At 27.9% G+C, this 22,699-nt stretch overlaps 1 protein-coding gene across 1 annotated transcript in view; it reads left to right on the top strand.

The window, feature by feature from the left end:
- LOC129963148 (ubiquitin carboxyl-terminal hydrolase 4-like) overlaps window positions 1-16,284 on the top strand; it is a 28,849-nt gene extending 12,565 nt beyond the window's left edge. The window contains exons 13-22 of the mRNA XM_056077251.1: window positions 2,015-2,109; window positions 5,206-5,277; window positions 6,296-6,415; window positions 10,049-10,125; window positions 11,949-12,167; window positions 12,282-12,352; window positions 13,486-13,754; window positions 15,087-15,190; window positions 15,337-15,425; window positions 15,504-16,284. Coding sequence (XP_055933226.1) covers window positions 2,015-2,109; window positions 5,206-5,277; window positions 6,296-6,415; window positions 10,049-10,125; window positions 11,949-12,167; window positions 12,282-12,352; window positions 13,486-13,754; window positions 15,087-15,190; window positions 15,337-15,425; window positions 15,504-15,680 — 1,293 coding nt within the window. The 3' untranslated portion in view covers window positions 15,681-16,284. The remainder of the gene's footprint in view (window positions 1-2,014; window positions 2,110-5,205; window positions 5,278-6,295; window positions 6,416-10,048; window positions 10,126-11,948; window positions 12,168-12,281; window positions 12,353-13,485; window positions 13,755-15,086; window positions 15,191-15,336; window positions 15,426-15,503) is intronic.
- The last annotated feature ends 6,415 nt before the right edge of the window (window positions 16,285-22,699 follow it).

Here is a 22,699-nt window from a genome sequence, read left to right as displayed (position 1 = left end):
TAAATTTTAAAGTTTAAGAAACATTTATCATTGGAGTTTTTATGTCTATCGGCTGATTTATCTTCACAAAATTTATAATTCTGTTTCATTATAAACTATTAATTATAGTATAAGATACTAGGCCTTCTTATACCTATTAAAAATTTATTTAACTCTTTGCTGATCTCTAGAAACTTCTTCCAACTTGTCATATATAGATTATTGCATTTTAATTTTTTTCATGTACATCCCAATTACTCTACACTGTGCATCTCTCAGAAGATATTTTGACAGATTTTCCACATATATAATTAGAGATGTCATAATTGCTTTAATAACTGACTTTTTTTCTGCTCTCAGAGAGTGACAGAAATTGAATCAAATAAAAAAGAAGTATGCATTTAGCAAACATACAAATATTTTTTGGATGCCCTGTCTAGGTTATTATCAGCTTATAAGAACAAAATCACCTCCATTGCATTAGTTTTTTTTTTTTTTTTTTTTTTTTTTGAGACTTTAAAGATACATGATTGTTGTAATTTTCTTATCCTTGAAAAAGTATTCTACTTATACTAATAGACAGTATTTTATTAGGATCTGCAAGAAATATCCTATTTAGTTTTGCAAAGAAACTATATCTTTGAGTAATATCATCCATAGTTTGCTTCAATTGATTCTTTAGATATGCAAGAAATTTATGATTCAGTAAGAGAACAGGAAATTCCATGATGGTTACGTCCAAGTATAAGCTATTTATGTGTATAAATTTTTATAATGAACTTGGCAATATCCTTAAATATTTCATATGGCACTTTTGTGCTACTCTGAACTTAAAGCTGTTGAACAGTTGTAAGCTATTTGACATGTGATAATTACCCAAGGTTTGACTAAGATCTGTTGAACAGTGGTTTGGGTAACACCATATAAATGTCCCAGAAGTATTTTTAATCTGTACTAAAACTATAGTTGCCCCCCCCCCCCTTTTCAAATGTAAGAATGTGTTTTTTTAACATTGTGAAGTTTCATTAGTTGGTAAATGCTAAAAATTATTATTTTGCTTATTGTCTCAGAGAATCCTTAAAGATCAAGTATTGATCCATCTGAACATTGTGTCAAATACTTTAACAGAAATTCATTAGAATGAAACTAAGCAATGCTGAAATTTTAGTAATAAATTTTTGGAGTCTGTATATAACGGTTCTATTATTCCATGTATTAACAGCAAATTTGTTATGCTCAATTCTTTGAAATTTATATCAGTTTTGTATAGTAAAGAAATACTCCAGTTATGTTCCTCTTCAGTTTTATATTTGTGATCATCAAAGTAGATACTTCAAAAAGCTACTATTGTTTCCTTTCTGGTATGCTCATAAAAGATTTATTTGGACTTCAATTTTCAGCTTTCATTTCAGGCCTTTAGAAAAAAAGAAAAGGTGATGTCTAATTTTATCTGTCATATGTTCTTGCTAATACTATAAGCTTTATTCTTATTTGGAGAATAGAGCATATTGAGATATTTTTGTCTCTACCAAATCTTCATATTACTAATTTTAACATTCTTGTCTTCTTATGACTTTGAAATAGCTTGTATTTCTCCTCCCTTGCAGAAACTTTTTAGAGTGTCTTATAATGTCAGTGGCCATTCCCCACTCAGACATCTGGTGAATAATAAATTACTATTCTTGTAAATGCAGTTTCTCAATTTATCACATTGGTGCAATTTTAAGTCCATATATTTATATGTAATAATGTCAAGAAATACTTTTTTTTTTTTTTTTTGGAAGCCTTGGATTATATTTTGAAGTTTATCTAATTTACATCTAGGACATCTAGTTTATAGAACTTATAAAAAAAATTATGTCAGTTAACTGCCACCAAAATTTTAATGATGTAAATAATGTATAGAATTATTATTAATTTAATGTATAAAATTTTTGCTTTTGTGAAAAATAAAGAAGAAAGTTTGAAATGACAACATTTTTTTCAATCCATGAATTTTTTAATGTACAAAAAATTATTTTTATCTCTTTTTCAGTTGATTGTTACTGATGTCTATAATCATCGATTGCATAAAATTTTTGGCAAAGAGGAACTTTTGAGTAATATTATGGAAAGAGATGAAATATTTGTGTAAGTTGTTTTTATTGTTCTAATATATTTATATAAAAAAATGTTTTTGCTCATTATTGCTCCTTCCTTTTCACTTCTGTTTGCACTTCTCATGGTTGGATTTGATTTACTGCATTTTATTTAGAAATGCTGAATTTTTGTGAAATTTTAATTGAAAATTAATTAATATCAACAATTCTCACCCCCAATTCCTATGATAACCTTTTGAAATGTGATCTTGTAAAAATAATTGCTACAGCATTTTAAAATTCGCCAAATTTTCTGGTTAATGATTTTATTAATGTTAATTTAGATGGATAATGTTTTCACCTAGATTTTAAAATTTTATTTAGTTTGTTTTTAAATTTTTACAATAGGTTTTATTTTTTAATCAAATATTCAATATATGCTAGAGAGATTCTGTTTAATTATTGCATAGCTTACGAAAATAAAATGCTTCAAAAGTTAGAAAGTAGATTAATTACACAGTTGTGTAATTAATAGATTTGTGTCATGTGACATACTCGATTAAGATGATTCAGACTATTAAAATAGCATGGCTTTATTGATTATCACAATTTGATACTTACAAATATTTTATTGGAGGACTCCTGAACATTAGATGAACTGATTATGCTTAAGAAATTCAATACAAATTAAGTGCTTCCAATTTTCAGACTAAATCAGTTGCGCACTAAAAGTGAATTATGATTAATATAGTAAAGAGTGTAGCAAAACGTGGAAGTTAATTTCATACTATAGTAAGATTGGTTAAGGGATTCCAATTTTAGAATATCACTAATTGAACTTAAAATATATCTTCCAGTTATTTTCTCTCTCTAATATTGATATCTAATGTATCAGTATTCAGCAAGTTTACTTTTTAAACTGCAATATGGTACTATGGATTTAATCATATATTTATGTGTAAAATTTTATTACTTTAGAAATTTGTGTTGCAAGTGCATAGTTTTTCATATCTCTTCACAGTCCATTTTAAAACTTTAAAATTGTATGGATATAATATATCACAGTGCTTGGGAAGGTGGAAGAGATTCTTGATACTTAATTATATTTAACTGCTAATACATTAATATGAGTATATTTATTGAATTAAAGTCATTGCAATTACAAAAATATACATCTTTCCTACCTTGATATAAAATACAATGGAATCTCACATAACCAGCATAATTTGTTCACAAATCTTATTAGTAATACAAAACACTTGTTAAACTATTTTTTCCTTGCCCTTTGGATATGGGATATGCTGCAAATTATGATGAAAATGAGACACAGCATTATTGTTAAATGAATTTGTAGCATGTATAATTACTGTCTTATTGGTGTGATTCCTCTCAACATATGACACAATCATTTCAGCACCCTCTTTATTTCGCCAACAAGTTGTTGCGTTTATTATTTCTTCTTCTCCTTACCAAATATCTACCACAGCTTTTTATTATGCAACTCCATAAGTTCTGTGGTAGTTCCGACAATGTTCTTCTACCAGCTTGTCAGTGTTTTTGCCATCCACCAAAATATTGGCCAGAGACAAAATCTAATGAATTAACGCTTCACAAGCACTTGCTCAAACCCTTGAGACATGTTCAACCATGCTATCTGGCCAAATGTTTTACTATGTGGATATAAGGATTCTTATCAAACATGTGCTTAATACAGATTGATACATGTCAATCGACAATGTGTAATATATGAAAACAAATAGTGCCTTTAAATAGTCTTGAATTGAAACAAATGATTTTAAATCATGAACATTTTAAAAGGCAACTCTTTAGGAAGTATCACTCATCAAGCAAGTTACTTTTTTATATTTAGCTTTCCTTGTTATGTGAGATGCTCATTAACTTAGATTTGTCTGTAATAAATAAGAAATATAGAGAGATCTGTGTACATTATAAATTCTTTTCAAAAATAAATGTGTACAATCAGTTCAAAAATATATACTGTATTTTATTTTCACTTTTTTTTTTTTTTTTTTTTTTGCTGAAAATATGCTGTTACATTGAAGTTAAACTGGATGTAACAAATTACACTTAGATAGGATGCATATCCTCATTAAAAGTCCTTTAAAACTGCTTTTTTTTTTTTTTTTTTTTTCGCTGGCCCTTTTATATGGGCCTTAAAAATGTTTTATTGCACATGTTTATTTTTTCTCCTTTTTTTTTTTTTTTTTTTTTTTTTTTTTTTTTTGGCAGAAAAATCCACCCCATTATAGATTTATGCTAGATCTGCCTGATTTTATATAGGTATTTTCTTTGATATTCCAGTGCTTTATGGATCTCAGTGAACCCAGAGATCAATGGAAAATACTTTTATCTTAGTTAAGGAAAATATTAATAGTATGGGGGAATATGTCTTTTCATTTACTTGACTCCTTTTACTTGTTTAAATGTGAGAAATTCCTTTTTAGTGATAATTTGATGTATTAATCTAAGACCACTTTTTATCTTCTTACTGTGTTATCTGTGGCTTAAGCTCGCCATTCTTTTTCTGCTCATGATTACTTGTTTGCTGAGCATTTGCTAGCAAACAAGATTTGAATGAATTGGCAAAGTATTTAGAAAATATCTAAAAAGAAATAAACTTTTATTTTTATATTTAATAAAAATAAATAGCATACTTTTTATATTCTAAATTCGTTTACCCAAGTTCTTACTTTTTTTTTCCCCTCGAGCAATTGGAATGTTAATGAAGTAGAAGTATAAATATCCTTTTCTAGTATAGAATAATTAAATAGTAGCAGTCAATAATAATGTAATTAAATAAGTCTAGCCATGCAATGAAAATCCTTTAATAAGATTTTCAAGCGAAACTTGCATAAAATATTTAAAACAACCTATTTTCATTATTTATATATATATATATATATATATATATATATATATATATATATATATATATATATAGTAATTACTGGTGATATTTTATGTTTAAATTATATTGTGTAAGTGTGTATGTTTATATTTGTAATTAATTGGTTAAATAATTAATACCGATTGATGAAAGTAGCTTTTTTATATTATTCTGTTGAATTATTATTTCTTTGTAACAATAAATTTGAAATTGAACTGTTTGTAATATATAATTTTGTAGCTATGAAATTCCTGCTAATTTAGAAGAAAATGGACCTGCTTGTATGCTTCCTGTTTATTTAAAGCACAAAAAGTAAGTAATAATATTTTTAATCATTTCATAAACAATTCTTTATGTATTTTATGCAAATATTTCAAAATTATGCAGTAATTTAGATTTCAAAGTTAAGTGATTTCTGATGGGTTTTTTTTTTTTAATCACCTTCATCACATATTTTCTAAGAATATACAGACTTTGTAAGCAAATCACTACTATAGAAGTCAACACCCCAGTCCCAGATCCACCACAAAAAGGACAATTTCAAACTTGACACAAAATCAGGATTGGTTAAAAGATTTTGATGACAGTATATTAATAAAAAGACATATTTTGATTAATATTCTTTTATTTCTTCCCTTATTATAATGTCACAAAGAATTTTCAGAAAGAGGAAGTCCAATTGTTAGATAAATTTGTTATTGAAGCAATTGTTATAAATTTGACATTGAAGCAATTTAATTTATATGCTTTAATAAATATATAATTTTTTAATAATATGTTTGCAAACTGCAATCTCGATTGCATATTTTTCTTCCATATGACTGTTTTTCTTACAATTATCTCCCAGTTAATTAAAATTCATGCATGTGCGAATGTTGACTGACTTATATGTTTTTTTTTATTTGTTCGCACCTATACTATAACATCAAAATATAACTGTATATAATATTGTTTAAGCATATGTGTAAATAGAATAACTTTTATTCACCTTGCATAGTGCCACTATGTTTCAGTAGATATTTTGAAAAAGTTAGGTAAATTTCAAATTGATAATATGTCATGTTAACTTTATCTTAACTATGCTTGGATACAATAATATTACACTTCTGCCATTTTCCCACTTAAGTTAGTCATCTTGTTTTTAAATAACATTATTTATTCTTAATAATGCTTGAATTTTTTTTTCATCGTAAAATGAAAAGCAGCACTATAATTTATGAAATATGAGACTTTATATAAGACATGTATATTGTTTCAGAATGTCTATCTTTAAAAAAATATGTCCTAAAAATTTAATTCATGATTGTAACTATTTTATACTATATATTAGATCTAAATCTTCAAATACTGGTACATCTTCTACTCTTTTTGGTCATCCTATTTTCATCCCAGTCACAGGAAAGAACTGTTCCTTTGTTCAACTGTATGGTATTTTGCTGCAACAAATGTCGTAAGTAGAGTTTTTACTTTCTGTTGCTTGAAATGTAATTTAGTTAATGAATGATAAAAAGGATTTATGCAAATGCTATTGCATGTTTTTGTTATAAAGCTCTAAAAAGCATATATGAAAAATTTCCAGAATATTTTGCTTAAGCAAGGTACTTTGGAAATTTCTTATCTAATTTATGCTTTTCTGCTAATTTATTTGATTACTGATAATTTTCTTGGCAACCTTGTTGTCTTGATTTTAAGTCCAAATGATCTCAAGTTTTATATGAGATTCCATTGAAGACTCATCTTTTGTATATGATATCTGAAGTGGTATCAAATTTATCATTTAACCATTATTTAAAGTTGTGCCATCAATCCTGAAATAGCCCTTGTGTAATCTCAAAGTAAGGGCATTAATCTAATTAAACTGATATTTTTCGTAAGAGTATTTATCAATAAGGACTACTGAAATTTTTAACAAAATTTGAACTCATTTATATCAATAGAAAATTATGCAAATTAAAGTTATATTATAACTTTCTAAAATGTATTATATTGAAATGTCAGTTGACCTCTCTTTCTTGGCTTTAGCTATAGAAGCTATCATCTTTCCCTAATTTCAAAGCCCATATCAGGGGGTATATAAAATATTTAGATATGAAAAAGTGCACACTTTGGTGTTGACATGATTACTAAGATTTGCATTGTAGATTTTTCCCTCCCTTACATCAAAGTTATGTTTCATAAAATCTGAATTTCTATATGTTTCAAATTATGGAATTATTTTTTGATTCATAACTCTATTTAAAAATTCATGTGCAAATGTTTTGAAAACTAATTTTCCTAATCAAATTTTGTAACATTATAAAAGTCCTTAAAAACTTTTTTTATGGTCCTTATATAAAGTGCTTATATTTTTCTTTTGATGGGAAAAAGAAAATCATTTCATAGATTTTCTGCTGTTGGATCATTCATTGAATCTGGTAGTCAGTGAAAAAGGTTTTATCTCAGTTTCAGAACATGCTGATAGAATGAGGAAAATTTATCTTTTTCATTAATTTGGCTCCTTTTTCACTACATTTTGCTTGTTTTAGATAAGGAAAAATCTTTTTTAGAAATAATTTTATGTGTTCATATTATGTTTTTGACAATAATTTCCGCTCCTCCTTTCTTTTCTGCATATGATTACATGTTTGTACAGCAATTGTAATATTTCTACATCATTTAGTAGTTTTCCATTTGTTAATTATTTAAGTATTTTTATTTCACTTAATTTTTGTAAAAAGAAAAAAAGAAAAAAAATTAATAAGCCAGAAAATGTGCATTTGATTCATTGTGGACTTTTATAAGTGAATACACTGAATGATTCAGGGCTTTCAAAAATATATATAAAGCAAAATATTCATATGCTTCAAAGTTACTTGTAAGTCATTCATTCCTGTTGCCAAATGATGTCAAAACTAAATTAATGCCAATAAAGTTCTTTATTTTTTTCGTATGTGAAGTATTTGAAGAAAAAAATTAGTAATCGCCAAAAAATTTGATCTCAAAATTTTGCATCATTATAATTTATGTTCAGTATCTCAAAACATGCTCTAAACTGGAATTTTTAACATTAAATTTGCAGATTGAAACCAAATTTTGAATGGAATCCATTTTTATGAAGATTTTTGTTGGTTTGTTTGTCCAAGTACAAGTGAAAAGCATATCTTCAAAATGTTATATTCGTATAAAGTATTGATCCATATAAAATTTTTGAACCAAATTTGATAATGAGTTGACCATTTATTGGTCTTTATATTTGCATATATGTAGATATTGTAACAAGCATACTCAGATACAATTTAAATAAATGAAATTTTTGTGTGTTATCTTGTTTCTAAAATTTGTAGTTCTGTCATAAATTTTGGATTCAACTTGCCAGCTGAAAAGTTTTGTAGCATATTCAGTTTTTTTTTTTTTTTTTTTTTTTTTTTAATCTTCTTTCTTTCTATACTGAGATTCTGGAAATAAAAGTTTGTCTACTCGTAGCATTCATGGCCTTGCTTAAGGTCTCCAATTTTTACTTGGTTTCCCATGTATTAATGGGAGAACACATTAAGCCATTTCTTCGGATGTATCAGAGTGATAATCCACTTTTGTTTAGTAACAACTAATATGCATTTTAGAAGTTTTCTAAGAAAATTTCTCAGTTTAAATTATATCCTTAGTAACAATGAATGTCATTCTGCAATTGATAAAGTAATGCAGGCATAAGTAGGGACAAATTATTGATTTGCATTCCATAAGAGTAATATATTCGACAACATTATATGTTTTTCAAGTATTATCAGTAGCTTGTTTAAAAAATGTTGGAGTGCATAATGAATTCAGTAAATTTTGCATCTTTAAGAAATGTTTGGTTTTGAACAGTAAATGTGAAAATGAATCAGATTATGTGTTGTACTTTCACCATAAGGCCTGAAAAATGGTATTAAGATGTTATTCTCATGGAGCTTATAGATTTCCTACTCAAATCACCTTTACTTGATTTTGATAATTTTCATGTCAAGAAAATGAGATTGGGTTAACTTTTTGTAAATTGAAATATTGAAGTGGGAAATGTGAATGAAAAATATCATGTTTCTCAACATGCAGTCTATGACCAAATAAAACAGTTTAGCAGAATCCTCTCAGTAAACTTTATTAAAGAATTGAGAATGTTAGCAATATCAGCCCATTCAAAATATTGCCTACTTTTGGCGAAACAGATGGTGGAAGAAATAGTTTTCAGTGATATAAAGAAAAATAGACTCTGATTTCTTGATCTTTTAACAGAAAAGAAATGAGTCTTGGAAAAGGGAATTGCTGAATATAAAGCTAATGTATTTACTTGTTCGACAAACAAAAAAAACTTTTCATTCCTAACAAAAGTAATTAGTTGGAAAAAGTTATGAATAAAAAAATTGAACAAAATGAAAGTGTTTAGAAAAATCTCTAAGGAGAAGCAATCTTATTCATATATTTCATAAAAAAAGCATTATTTTTATATTTGTTTACTTATGTCCTTAATTTTATTCCCCCCCCCCCCTTTATACTACTAACTACAGTGTAATTAAATAATTTAGGATATGCAATGAAAGTCTTTTAGTATGAGATGAAACTAGCTTTTAAAAAATAACTTAGTTTCAACGTTGGTAAAAAAATATTCAGTGAATCCTGGAAGTATTTTATGTTTATATTTTTGTAAAATTAATACTTACTTAGTTATTACAAAGATCATTTATTTCATCAAATTTATAGTTCTGTAATGAAAAAAAAAAAGATTTGGTTAAGATTATTCTTATTTTTTTCTCTTAAAGATGTTTAAAAAGTACTCATAAAGTGCTTTAAAAAAAAATAAGTCTACCTTGTAACTGATAAATAGAATCCCAAAAATTGCAATATAACAGTGATAACAAAATTAATAATAATAATAATGAATTTAAATGATTATTATATTTTAAAGTTTTATATATATATAATATATTTAATCCATGAGCTCCATGTATGATGCAGTTACTGAACTGTGAAATCAGTTTACTCCTGAAGTAAATAAAATATTTATATTTCATTGATAATTTAACTGCATTTGTTTGGATAATTTTGAGATTTTTTTATTTTTTGCTTTTAGACGGTTCCTTAAACCTCCACAGACAGATGAAGAATGGGAAGCATTGGCTTCATCAGAGGCTGAAAAACAAAATGGAGGTTAGTGATGTAAAATACCTGGGTATTTATTGTGAAGTTTAAATAATCAAAATGGATATCTGTTGATGTATTCGTTTTTTATTTAATTCTATTAATATAAAATCCCATCCATCATATGTAATATAATATCTGTATTAAGTGTAAGATAAGATAAAGAAAAATTGGTAATATGTGAATCTTTACTACTTTTTTGTTTTATTAAAAAAACAGAATGTGGAGTTTAGTTTTAGAAGTACCTGGGTGACCAAACTTTTGCTCAACTGAAATCAAATTGCGAATGAATCATATAAATGATTGAATTGTATAAATTACGTTTCTATAAATCATTCTTCACTTGCAAATTATTGTGCATTTCTTGTGAAGTTTTTTATTTATTAATTTTAAATCCCTGCCATTTTGTTCTTCATTACAGTGTTGAAACTTTTAATTATATGGTATATTTGTAACCTTAGCTTCAATTTCAAATGTTTAGTGGGGGAATCCCCTCTTGTGAATCCAACAGAATTTATTAAAAAATGTTGCTGTTGCAGGAGAGATAACTGATTTGCTTAAAATGCATGAAGCCACTGCAATTAAAATATTAGGAATAGAATATCAATAAAACTTATATTTAAATCCTCTTGCTTGTAGAAGGAAGGGTGCATTAAAGTATATAACTGGCTATGTTTAAATTTTTAAGTACAGATTGAAGTTTAAAAAGAATTTTTAAATAGTTGTGATTCTAGGTAAGATGAAATATATTGATTATTTGGACTTCAAAACTGCTGAATAATCTGCATACTACGTAGTGGAATAAAAATGCAATGGAGCCTCCTTATATCAAAGGTCTTTGTATGTTTAACTTTTCTCAGGAATCTTGCATTTCATTCATTTCTGTATATCGTAATAAGTTTTTTATATACTGAATGAAAAATTTCAAGTTAAAGATGTAAATCTATTGCATTTAAAAGGTTATCGTTGATTTTGCCCATGAGATGTATTTTAAAGATAAGTGGGGGAGCTATTTCATCTATTCTTAATGCAGTCGAAATTCTCAGGAAACTAAATTACTTAGATAAATAATATCATTCATCTGTTTGCATGATTTTATATCTATTGTAAGAATACAAAATGGTAAAAGCTAAATGGGGGGGGGGGGATCTTCATGCCTTACATGCATCATTCATAAAAGTAGTAAAATTTTGAATATGTTTCTCCTTCAAATTCTGAAATAAGACATTTTATTTAATCAGATAATTTGCAAGAATTTCTAATTGTTACTTTTATCTAAATGCTATGGAGCAAGCATTGAAAAGAACTATATTCCATTTGTAATTATGTAACTAAAAAATTTTTAAAAAAAATTCATGCTTAGGTAGCCAGTTTTACACAACTTTAAAAATAAATTGCTAAGAAATTCACCCCAAATGTGAACTAATGATGTAAAATTAAGTACTTGTATTTTAAAATGTCTAGGATGACATATTTTCTTTTAAAAGGTATGTGTTGCATTGAACATAATTACATTAATCCGAAAGCTCCTGTAGAAATTGAAAGTGATCAACATATTTATGCTTATTGTCTGGATTCAGGAAATTAGATTGCCTTAAAGTTGCATATTTGGTAAAAGAAAAGGGGGGGGGGTAATTGCTTGAAGGAATTGTATTGTAGAAGTTTTGGTAAAATGTTTTTCATTCACATTGCCAAATGGAATTAAATATACTTAAATGAAGTTTCCATTTTCTATTGCCATTTCAAATAAATTCATTTTGGCACCATTTATGCTTGAATTATATATTGTTTTATTATATATTTATGCTTAAATTATATATTGTTTATTCTAGATGTAGATATGACTAATGGTGAAGATTATGATAGTGAGAAATCGGACTGTGAAAAAGAAAGTGAAGCAGACTATGATACTGATTGTGAAAACACTAAAGAAAAACCTCGATTGCTTTTTAATATAATTAGTGTAAATGCATCAGGTAACCTAGACGTTGATCAAATTTTGAATGATGGTCGACTTCTGAAACTTGAGCGAAAATCATCTTCACATATTGGTGAGCTTTGATCTCTCTATCTCTTTTTGCTTCTTAGTTTTATACATTTTTAATTATTAAAATATTCTAACATTAATAAATACTAAAACATTGTATTCTTTCTGTTTTATGTAGGAAAATTATATTTAGCTGTAGAGTTTGATGAACGGGTGAAAGAGAAATGTTTTAACGAGAAAGAATTGTTGGTAAGATTTTTATTGAGATTCTTTAAGTTTTTTCTCATTTATAATTTCAAAACGGGTAGGTGAAGGTAGATGCATATATATCTAATAAAAAATAATCTAAATGAAATAAATAATTATATTTTTATGTAATTTTAAATCAATAAATATTCCAATGAATTACTAATTAAAAATTTTTATACAAATCTTCTGTTCTGTTAGTCATATTTATCTAAATATTTTTGAGACATTAATATTTAAAAAATGAAAAATTCACTCTTTTGTGAGTAAAACTGTTTGAATTATGAAAAGCTGAAAATCTATTCTATGAAAATACTCCAATTAAAATTTCTATTGAACATCTTGAAGAAAATATGCCAATCAGCGTCCAGAGAATTACTGGAACTGATTGGTCTAAAATAATGATATTCAATTCAGGCAAATTTGGTTGCAAAAGATTGAAAATTAGATCAAGATTATTTTACCAGTATGATTCGTAGTTTGGAGAATTTAGTCATGGTTATTTTCAGGAGTATATTTATTGATTGAAATAAAATCTCCCTTACTGCATTTAAATCCTTTTGAAAGTTAAATTTAATTTTTGATGAATCAAAGAATTTCGTATTAAATAATTCTTTGAGCTATTGCATAAATTTTTAAAAATTATTCTATGGCTTACATATGACTTCAATGCTGAAGTACTGAATTTTCTATTGTCATATTTTTTAAAATGTTTAATTTCAGTAAACATTGTATTTATTTATTATTACTTCTACAGAGAATCAAATGTATACGTAGTAAATGAATATCATAAGGCTTCTATTATATGACTATCAAAATTTGAATCTTAAAAATATTTTGCTGAAGAAGCTTTGAAGATACCAAGTTTAATATTTAATTGAAAATTTTAAAGAGCATTAATCTTGGCTAACCATTTGATTGTCAAAGGTGGTTAGTAAGTAATTATACTTCCATACAATTTGAAATATTGAACAATACAGAAATAACAGCTGTTAGTTGGATATTAAGTATTGTAAAATTTCTTTCTCAGCTTTTCTAAATTCTATTTCCCAGTGAAGTTTCATGTATCGTTCTATTGTGCTTCCAAAATTTTTATTCCAAATTTCTGGAAATTAAATTTATTTTTAATTTTTTAGGCATACAATATACATGAATCTATGAACATGCGAATATCGCAAAAGAAGCAAGTTATTCAACTTAGTGAATGTCTAGAATTATTCACTACAGTTGAAAAATTAGGAGCTGATGATCCTTGGTATTGCCCATCTTGTAAAAAGCATCAGCAAGCTACTAAAAAATTTGATTTATGGTCACTGCCACAAGTATTAATAATCCATCTCAAGCGCTTTTCATACAACAGATACTGGAGAGATAAACTTGATACTCTTGTTGAATTCCCTGTGAAGTAAGTATCCATAAAAGATTTTTTTTTTTTTTCAATTAAAAGAAATGTGTTTGTTGGTAATACAGAAATTTTGCTTATTTTCCCTGTACAATGTTAAACAGAAATTCAGTGTTCTTTTCATTATTAGATTATTATAGTATACTTCCTAACGTTGTAGTTTAAAACATTTAATCAAATTATGAAAGCATATTCTTCTTGGATAATGCAGTTTGCATGCTCATTTGCTGTAAATTACACAATTGCTATTGCTATATGTTGAAACATTTTTCTTTGATTTCTTTTAGCATTTATAATTAATTACTACTTAAAAATCATTTGCTTTCATATGAAATATAATTCCATCAAGAATATAGTGCACTAAAAAAAATATTTATATTTAATCTTTTCATAGTCGTGGCTAAATAACTAGAAAAATGAAACATAATTTGCTTAAAAAGTGGATTTCCTTAATTTTCTTGTGCCCATTAGCATAAATATTTAGAAAACTGTTTTAACTTGCTTCAATTACTGATAACACAAAATCAATTAGTTATTTAGTAATGTGATTCTAATTTTATTGGTAGCTAAATTTTGTTAAGTAACAAAACATAACTAACATGATTCAGTAAGATAATTGATTATCTAAAAATTTAAAACCAAAAAAAAAAAATTGTTATTGAATGAAAAGGTCAAATTATCAGGAGGGGATGGTGGAAAATTAAAAATGGTCTTGTTAAATTTTAGAAGGAGTGTGATTGATTTTGTAATTGCAAAAGCAGTCTTGGAATGGTAGTGAAAAGTGTATGGCATCAAGATATGCAAAATTTCTTCAATTTGCTAAAAAAAATTACCTATTTTTTAGAAAGGAAAGTATGAAGTTGATATTTAAATGAAGGATTATGTGCAAGATGCTAGTATTTGATTTAAGTTTCTAATGAATTTGATTTCATTGAGAATAAAGTTTATTCACTAAGAGAATGGAAACAATAAAAAAGATCAGAGTAACACTAAAACAATTGTCTAAGTGTTAAGGATGTAGAAAAATGTCCTTTTACATTCATTGCATCTGCAGTAAAAAAAAAAAAAAAAACATTTACTATTATGATCTAATATTGTGCAATATGAAAAATCATCAGGGAATATTAATGCCTAGAAACACTCAAATGTTATTTATCGGTCCAAACTTAATATTTCCAAAATAATGAAGGATTTAAGCAAGGTAATAAAACTGGATTAACATAGCATCATGCTGTATTGTGAAAAAAAATTTCAAGTTTATAATTGAGACATAAAGAATCTCAGGAAATTTATGATGTTATTTCTTTAATAAATTTTTTTTCTCTGTCTCTTTAGCGGTTTGAACATGGCAAAATATGTACTTAATCCATCCCATGGCCCTGCTGTATATGATCTCATTGCTGTTGCAAATCACTATGGTGGGATGGGTGGTGGACATTGTAAGTATAGTAACTTTTTTTCTTGTTTAAGACTAACTAATTAGACCTTTAATCTTGTCTAAGACTAACTAACTAATTAACTTGTTAATTCTTATCTAAGAATATTTAAATTTCAAATAATTAAATCGTAATTATTTCATTTTCAGACACAGCTTATGGCAAGAACTCAGGTACAGATTGTTGGTATTACTTTGATGACAGTAGTGTTACACAATCTTCTGAAGACCATGTTGTTGTAAGTATTGTTATTATTTTCAAATACTGGTTTTGTGTTCATTGAAAGACAAATAATTGATTCCATGTCTTGTTTTAGTCCAAAGCTGCCTATGTGTTGGTCTACATGCGCCGGGATGCTGCTGCTCATAGTCATCACTCAAGTCGGCAAGCTATATCTGCAGCACTAGGGGCACCTAGAAATACTCATGTATCCAGTCCTGACGATGATGCAGGCTCGTCAAGTGACGAAGATTGTAGTATGGATGTAAATTAGGTTTATTTAATTTTAATTAGGAACTTTTTAAAAACCATGAGTGAGAAAAATAAATAAATAAAAAAAGAATCTTGCTAAGTCAGACACTTGAATCATGCTGATTGACTGGTTACACGCTTGTAAAGAAAACTAATATGAAATCAACTGACAGGTGTTTTGTACGTAGCTGTAGATATTTACTCACTGAGGGACACTTAGCAAGTACTTCATTTTTATAAAATGAGAGAGCTTGCAATTTGACTTGAATGTCTAAATCTGATCATGGAAGATATAATGCTGCTGTTCTGCTCTTATTTATTATTTCACCCTCGTATCTTGTGTTTGAAAACTCTGTAAAAAGCTAAATTGGAATGAATTATTTTTCCTGAGTACTGTGATTTTGTTTGGTTCATTTGCAGTTGTTTGATTCATTTGCTCGTATAAAATAAGTATTTTTTTGAATTGCAGGATTTGCATCCGTGTGATATTGATCACTTGTATTTAAAAAAACTTCAATTTCCCTGGAGTTGTAAAGGTAGAAATTGTACCCCAGAACATGGAGTGAGCATGATAGATATACTTGTAAATAATTAACTTTTGAATAAAACATTGCTTTATTTTTTCATACATTTTTTAAGACTAATGGTAATTACTGAATAACTAGTTCAACTCAATTTGCTTTTTGTCAAAATACTCATTTTGAATTAGATGCTTTGCTTCTTTGTAAATATTTACCTTTCAAATAATATTTCTTTAAAGCAAAATTTCTACTTTTACAGCCTCATTGTGGTCATTAGAATTCCATATTCAGTGAATTTTATTTTGTGTTTCTAAGTGAATCTTTCAGATTGGTTAATTGTTGTGTGCTTTTGGCATTTTGACATGATTACTTGTAATATATTGTGCTATACATTAAAAATTTTAATTTATTTAATTGAATAAATTTTATTAGGGTAAATTGTTTTTTTATTGAGTAAATATTTTTCTCATTCTGAATGACAGTAAGATTGTTGAGCTCTTTTAGATTGTCACGAAATTACATTTTCACATGCCTTTAATTCACAATTGAATCAAATAACATTCGATATACAACGATTCACTCTAAAACAGATCAAATTAAAAACATAGATGGGATTTATATGAATGGCTTATTGCATACCATTTCCTATACCCTATCACTTTATTTGATTTTATCCAATCTCAGTATAGAAGTTTTGAATAATTTGTGGCAGTTTATACATCATGCTAAATGAAATACTATTTAAAATTTGTAATGTTTCTGGGTTGCTTATTACTGTGATGAAACCTCTACACAAATATTTATGGAGGGGGTTGTATTGTAATCAACATTTTATTTAGTAAATTGAAGGAGGGTTTTTTTTTTTTTTACAAGAAAATATATTTTTACTAACATTAACACATTGCCACACACTTTTAATTTGAAAATTGTATTCAGAAACACTTTTTTTTCTCTCTCTCCAATTTTTTATATATGGGAAGAAGAAGGAAGAATTTGATTTGCAGACTGAAAAAAATATGTTGCAGTTCAATTTTAGATGTCTTGTAATAGTTGGTTTTCAGAAGGGGGGGGGGAGTAAAGTTAAATTTGAATTTACATTTTGTCTTAATACATTTTTCAATGACCACTATGCTTAGAAAACTACAATAAAAAAATTTTCGGAAATCAATCATCTTTAAATTAGATTTTTTTTTTTAAATTTTATTTTATTTTTACTACTTTTTTCTGATAACTATACCATCTGAAATCAAACACATTTTTTTTTTTTTTTATTGGGATTTATTTTTGGTCCGCAAATTCAGACAGATCGAAAAGTACTTAGTCTTTTTACGGGAACTTTGATTCCCTCCCCCAGCCAAAGATGAATTTTTTCGTAAGTTAATGCAGATATCAATTTTTGCTAGGCATTTCTGTTCAAATACTTTTTAATAGTATTTAAAAAATGCAGTTCAAATTGAAAAATAAATTTTTCCAAATTTGAGCCTTTTAAAAATTTACTCCAATATAATTAAACTATCTTAACATTTCAATGTTCATTTTATAGAATGCTTTAATATCTATAGCTTTTCAACTAAAACTTTTTCTTTGGGTGCAAAGTTAAAAGCCATGATTTCAAGAGCTAACTCATTATCTTAAATCAGTAAATTGACTGTTATGTATTTTTTTCGTATTTTGAATGCTTATAAGATTTCGACTAGACTACTGGTTTTCCCTTAAGAATTCCATCAATAGAAAAGGGGTGTTGGAAAAGTTGCCACTCTCCAAAAATTTCTCCCTGAGTGGTTTCAAGATGGGAGTGTAGCATGGCGGATCATTGCACAAGAAAGGAATTTTTAACAGACTTGGTAGCTGAAAATAATATTATGCCTTAGATGCAGGAAAAGGGTCTTATGAAGTTTGAGGCAAGTTATTAATTATACTGCTTTTGTAAGGATGCATTTGTATTTGCCATTGTTCCATACATTCAGTATTCTGTTTAAGAATGGGTGATCTTAATGTATATAATCTTAAGCTTCATGAACATTCACCCAATGCTTGGCACAAAGCAACAAATTTACGCTTAGTTTTAGAAAAAAAGATTAAAACTTGATAAGTGATTTCAGCTTTATTGGGACATTCCACAGCCAAAACTATTTTATGACATTTTTGTGTTCTTCAGGAAAGTTGATTTTGAGAAAGATTTTATCTTCATTTTAATGGATAGTCTATCAGCAATTGGAAATTTTTGATTATTAAAAGAATGAAATTGGAAAAGAATTTTGTTAATAAATGTGGATAATTGGGATTTTGAACCTCATTTATTCATACATAACCAGTGTCAATGAGAAAAGATTATTAATTTCTAGAAAATTGAAAACTTTTCTTCCGAAGAATGTTTGAAGAACTTGGTGTCTAAAGAATGCATGTTTCTGAATGAGCAATCAAAATTAGGGTCAATTTATTATATTCAAAAAGGGTAATAATATATAACACCAAAGTCTAGCAAAGGTTTTTCTCGTCATTAGTCAAAATTATTATATGTCAATTTATTATATTCAAAATATATTGAATATAATAAATTGACATATAATAATTTTGACTAATGACGAGAAAAACCTTTGCTAGACATATAGAAACTTAGTTCCACTCAAGACTTTGGTGTTAAATATTATATATTTATTATATATACTGTCAATTTATTATATTCAAAAAGGGTAATAATATATAACACCAAAGTCTTGAGTGGAACTAAGTTTCTATATGTCTAGCAAAGGTTTTTCTCGTCATTAGTCAAAATTATCCTACCAATTTTTTTTTTATTTTATTTTTTTACAGTCTTTTACACAGATTCCCCTTTTACCATTTTTAGGAGAACATATGAAAAGATGGTAACTGATTGTTTGAAAGCTTTCAGTGTCATAAAAATAATGTTCTTGAAGATCTGAAAAATTATGTGTTACATTTCTTTGATTTATCAAATGAAGATTCATATGTCAATATCAAAAAAATTTATACTGAATATTTTGAGAACAAAATTCTAGAAAGTAAATTCTAGTAGTAGAACATATTTGAAACATGAATGTCAGGACTTAGTATGTACTGTCATTCATAAAGTTTTGGATATTTCCTTCTCGACTAGATTCTTACCAGAAGTATAAGTGTTCAAATCTAAGGAGAATAGCTAAACAAGCTCTGCTGCAACATGATGCAAACAATTCTTGTGAATTGCAAGAAGAAGAATGCGATTCTGTTTTAATAGAATCGAATAACATTTTGAATGATGTAGCTTACAGTCCAGTAGAGTTTGAAATATCTAAAAATCGAATTGACAAGTTTTCAGCAAAATATTGAAGAATTCAAAAATCTTAACAGAAATTGTGGGAAGTAATTAAGATTAGTAATTAAATATAATCCCATGACCACACTATAGTTGTAAGGGATTTTTTTTCTAGGAAGTATTAAAATTGAAAGTCTTGTGGTGGAATTGATTGAAAGTGGAATAAAGAATTTTCAAATCACAAAACTTGTATATGCAGAAAAATTTCTGTTCTAAATATATCGAAAAAAATGGATAATCGAAAATCACAATCTCAAAATGAGGAAAAGCATGGAAAAAAAAACGAAGCATATTTCAGATAAACTAAAGGATTTAAAATCAAAATGGGCAAAAACTAAGGAGACGATTTTTAAATTGCAGAAATTCGAACAAATTCAAAAAGCAGTAGATAAATGTCTTTGATGCATTGTAGAATCAAATAATTTTAGAAGTTGATATTATGATATCCAAAATTTTAGAATAATCATTTACTTATAAATCTTTTATGAAATCAATGCACCATTTGGTTTTGTAAAATTCTAAGATTAATACATTTAAATTTTTTTATATCTATATATTGAATGAAGAAATAACTAGAAGTTAGCTGGTCTATTTAAAATGTCCCGTTTTCGAAATATCTGAAAAATGTGATGAATGCACTACTTTCTTTCATTAATATTGCTCATTTGAATTTATGCCGTATGGTAAGTGATTAAACCCAACAAAAGTTTTACTGGCATCTGCATCTTATTATTATCTAAAGGGGGATTGATTATGTTTTTTTTCCAATCCTTTTTTTCTTCAACAGTGTGCATTGCTGTATATTGAAATAGTGGCAAGGTTATCCCGACGGGCCAATACAAAACGCGTACTATGTCATACTTGTTAGGACTAGAAAAACATTCGAACTTCAGTGGAATTCAAATATAGCGAAGAATTAGTTTTAGCTATACCTGATGTTGTTGTTGTGTCTATGCATACAGTGCTAGTGCAAAAGATTAGAGTCCTCCAAAAGCCTTGTTGACAAGATCTGCAAGTTCTGGAGACCGATGGCTATGGAGGATTTCGATCATAGAAGAGGGGTGCCATTGCCTCCGGAAAGGTTGGACTTCTGCCTGTTGGTCTGCGGGAGCTATTTTATTCCACTCCTACCACCCAATGCTAAATCAAAGGAGGCATTCCCTATTCGCCGCCTGGGGACGCGCTCTCTAGGGGTTACAGGCTCCCCCGAGAGAGTTATACCTGATAAATGTATGTTTTATCTTTGTATGCATTGTTAAAGAAAAATACGCAGATTAAGAAGAACGGGAAATAAGAATACGCTTCTACAGCTGAATGAAGATTGATTGATTGAAGATAAAATACATTGAAGCTTTTTTTAGTCCGCTACGCATTTGAACATCCCGTTAATATTTCATTTTGGAGCAATTTCTTGAACAAACTATTAAATGGATTTTACTGTACTATGCTGAATTGTAATTCATTGTCGCGTGTTATTAAGTTAGTAAAATTTTATCATAAATTTTTAATGATCATGAATTCTTTCCTGTTTATTTTTTATAAATGCCCACATTCATTTGAAATTTGCTATTTGTTGGACCAATCTTGCCAAATTTTAGTTTTTATATATGTGGGAGCGAATGTGTCCATTCTCTGAAAGAACTCACTACAAAACGGTGTCTGTGTTGTAACTTATGGCACTTTACAAGCCCGCTGACAGTTATCTGTCAGCGATATATTTACAGTTTTGTTACATATTTATAGCTTGCGCACCTCATCCGTGCTACACGGCTCCCAGCCGTTAAATCCGAACAATACAACACCCGATCTTCAGATAGATTCACTAGAGTTAGCGTTCTCCCTGGCGCCATCTCGTGAGGTGTTTAGAGACTGTCACAACCGCTTTTACAGCTCAGCCATCCTTCGTGACCACCGTCCGCGGTGGTCCACAGAAACATCACCATACATGGAATGCAAGAATTCCGAAAAAGATTTTAAAAAAATACCAAACAGTACTTTGCACAGTAAAAGTTATATACAGTTTCTAGTTTAGTTTTGAATATGCAGCCAACAGTTTATGTTTAGGAGTTACTGCCCCATCTCGTCATGTGCCTTTGAAGTGAGATTTGCACACTTATAGTTCCCAACTTTGCGAACATCATAACGATCATGGGATTTGACAGCTACCACTTTTTAAACACAGTAAATGATTACACAAGCACTAAATTTACGTCGATAGCTCTCGCATTATTAAAAAATCACAACACAAGAATAAATTTGGACTCTTTTTCCTTTATTCTGGCCATCATTGCGTAGCAGGCGCAGCCTTGCTACCGCACACACACTTGCTCACGCTACACGATACACTGAAGTGTTTTCCCTTTTGCCGCAAAAGGGCAGCACAGTGACAGGTCGGAACATACCGCCCGCCTTGACATAATGTTGTCAACACACACACACAAGGAAAAACTATGAAATATCACAATTCAATGCACAATGCTGAATAAAAACACACAAATTCAGATTTTAAACACTACACATTACAAGGTAATAACATTAATCACACAATAAAGAACACTAATATAAGATTACACATCAATAGGTAAAATACAAATTTTTGAAATGGCTCTTTTATAAACTCCAGATTGAGTTTTAACTTTTACAACTCTGACCCTTTTATCTTCACCCAGATAACATTCAATTATTCTACCTAATGCCCATTTTTGAGGGGGTAGGTTTTCATCTTTAAGAAGCACTAACTCATTGATTTTTACATTATCTTTTTCTACCTTCCACTTGGATAAAGCTAGAGAATAGAAAATATTTAATAAAGTAAGTAATATGCATAACAAAATATTTTTTTCTATATATTACTAACAGATATTAATCTCATATTCAATTTTCACATGAGTTTGATATAAATAGCTACATTAATTTAAATCACAATTTCTTATGCAATACTATGAAGCAGTTTAAAAGTTAATATATAAAAATTTCACAAAATTGCTTATAACAGAATAATTTCCATAAAACAGCAGTTCTATCACATTACCATAATGGTGAAACAGAATCGAAAGTTGTACAATTTTCATCAATCCATAATAATATTAAATCTTTCATCCGATGACATACTTTTGCCAAGAAAAGGTTTATTTTTATTTAAACACCTTAACTCTTCTGAAAATTCCCTACTCTGGATTTCCTTTATTATGAAGGTTTCAGCCT

Source organism: Argiope bruennichi, chromosome 3, assembly GCF_947563725.1.
Source record: "Argiope bruennichi chromosome 3, qqArgBrue1.1, whole genome shotgun sequence".
Taxonomy (NCBI): domain Eukaryota; kingdom Metazoa; phylum Arthropoda; class Arachnida; order Araneae; family Araneidae; genus Argiope; species Argiope bruennichi.
This window is presented reverse-complemented; position numbering and strand designations above follow the sequence as displayed.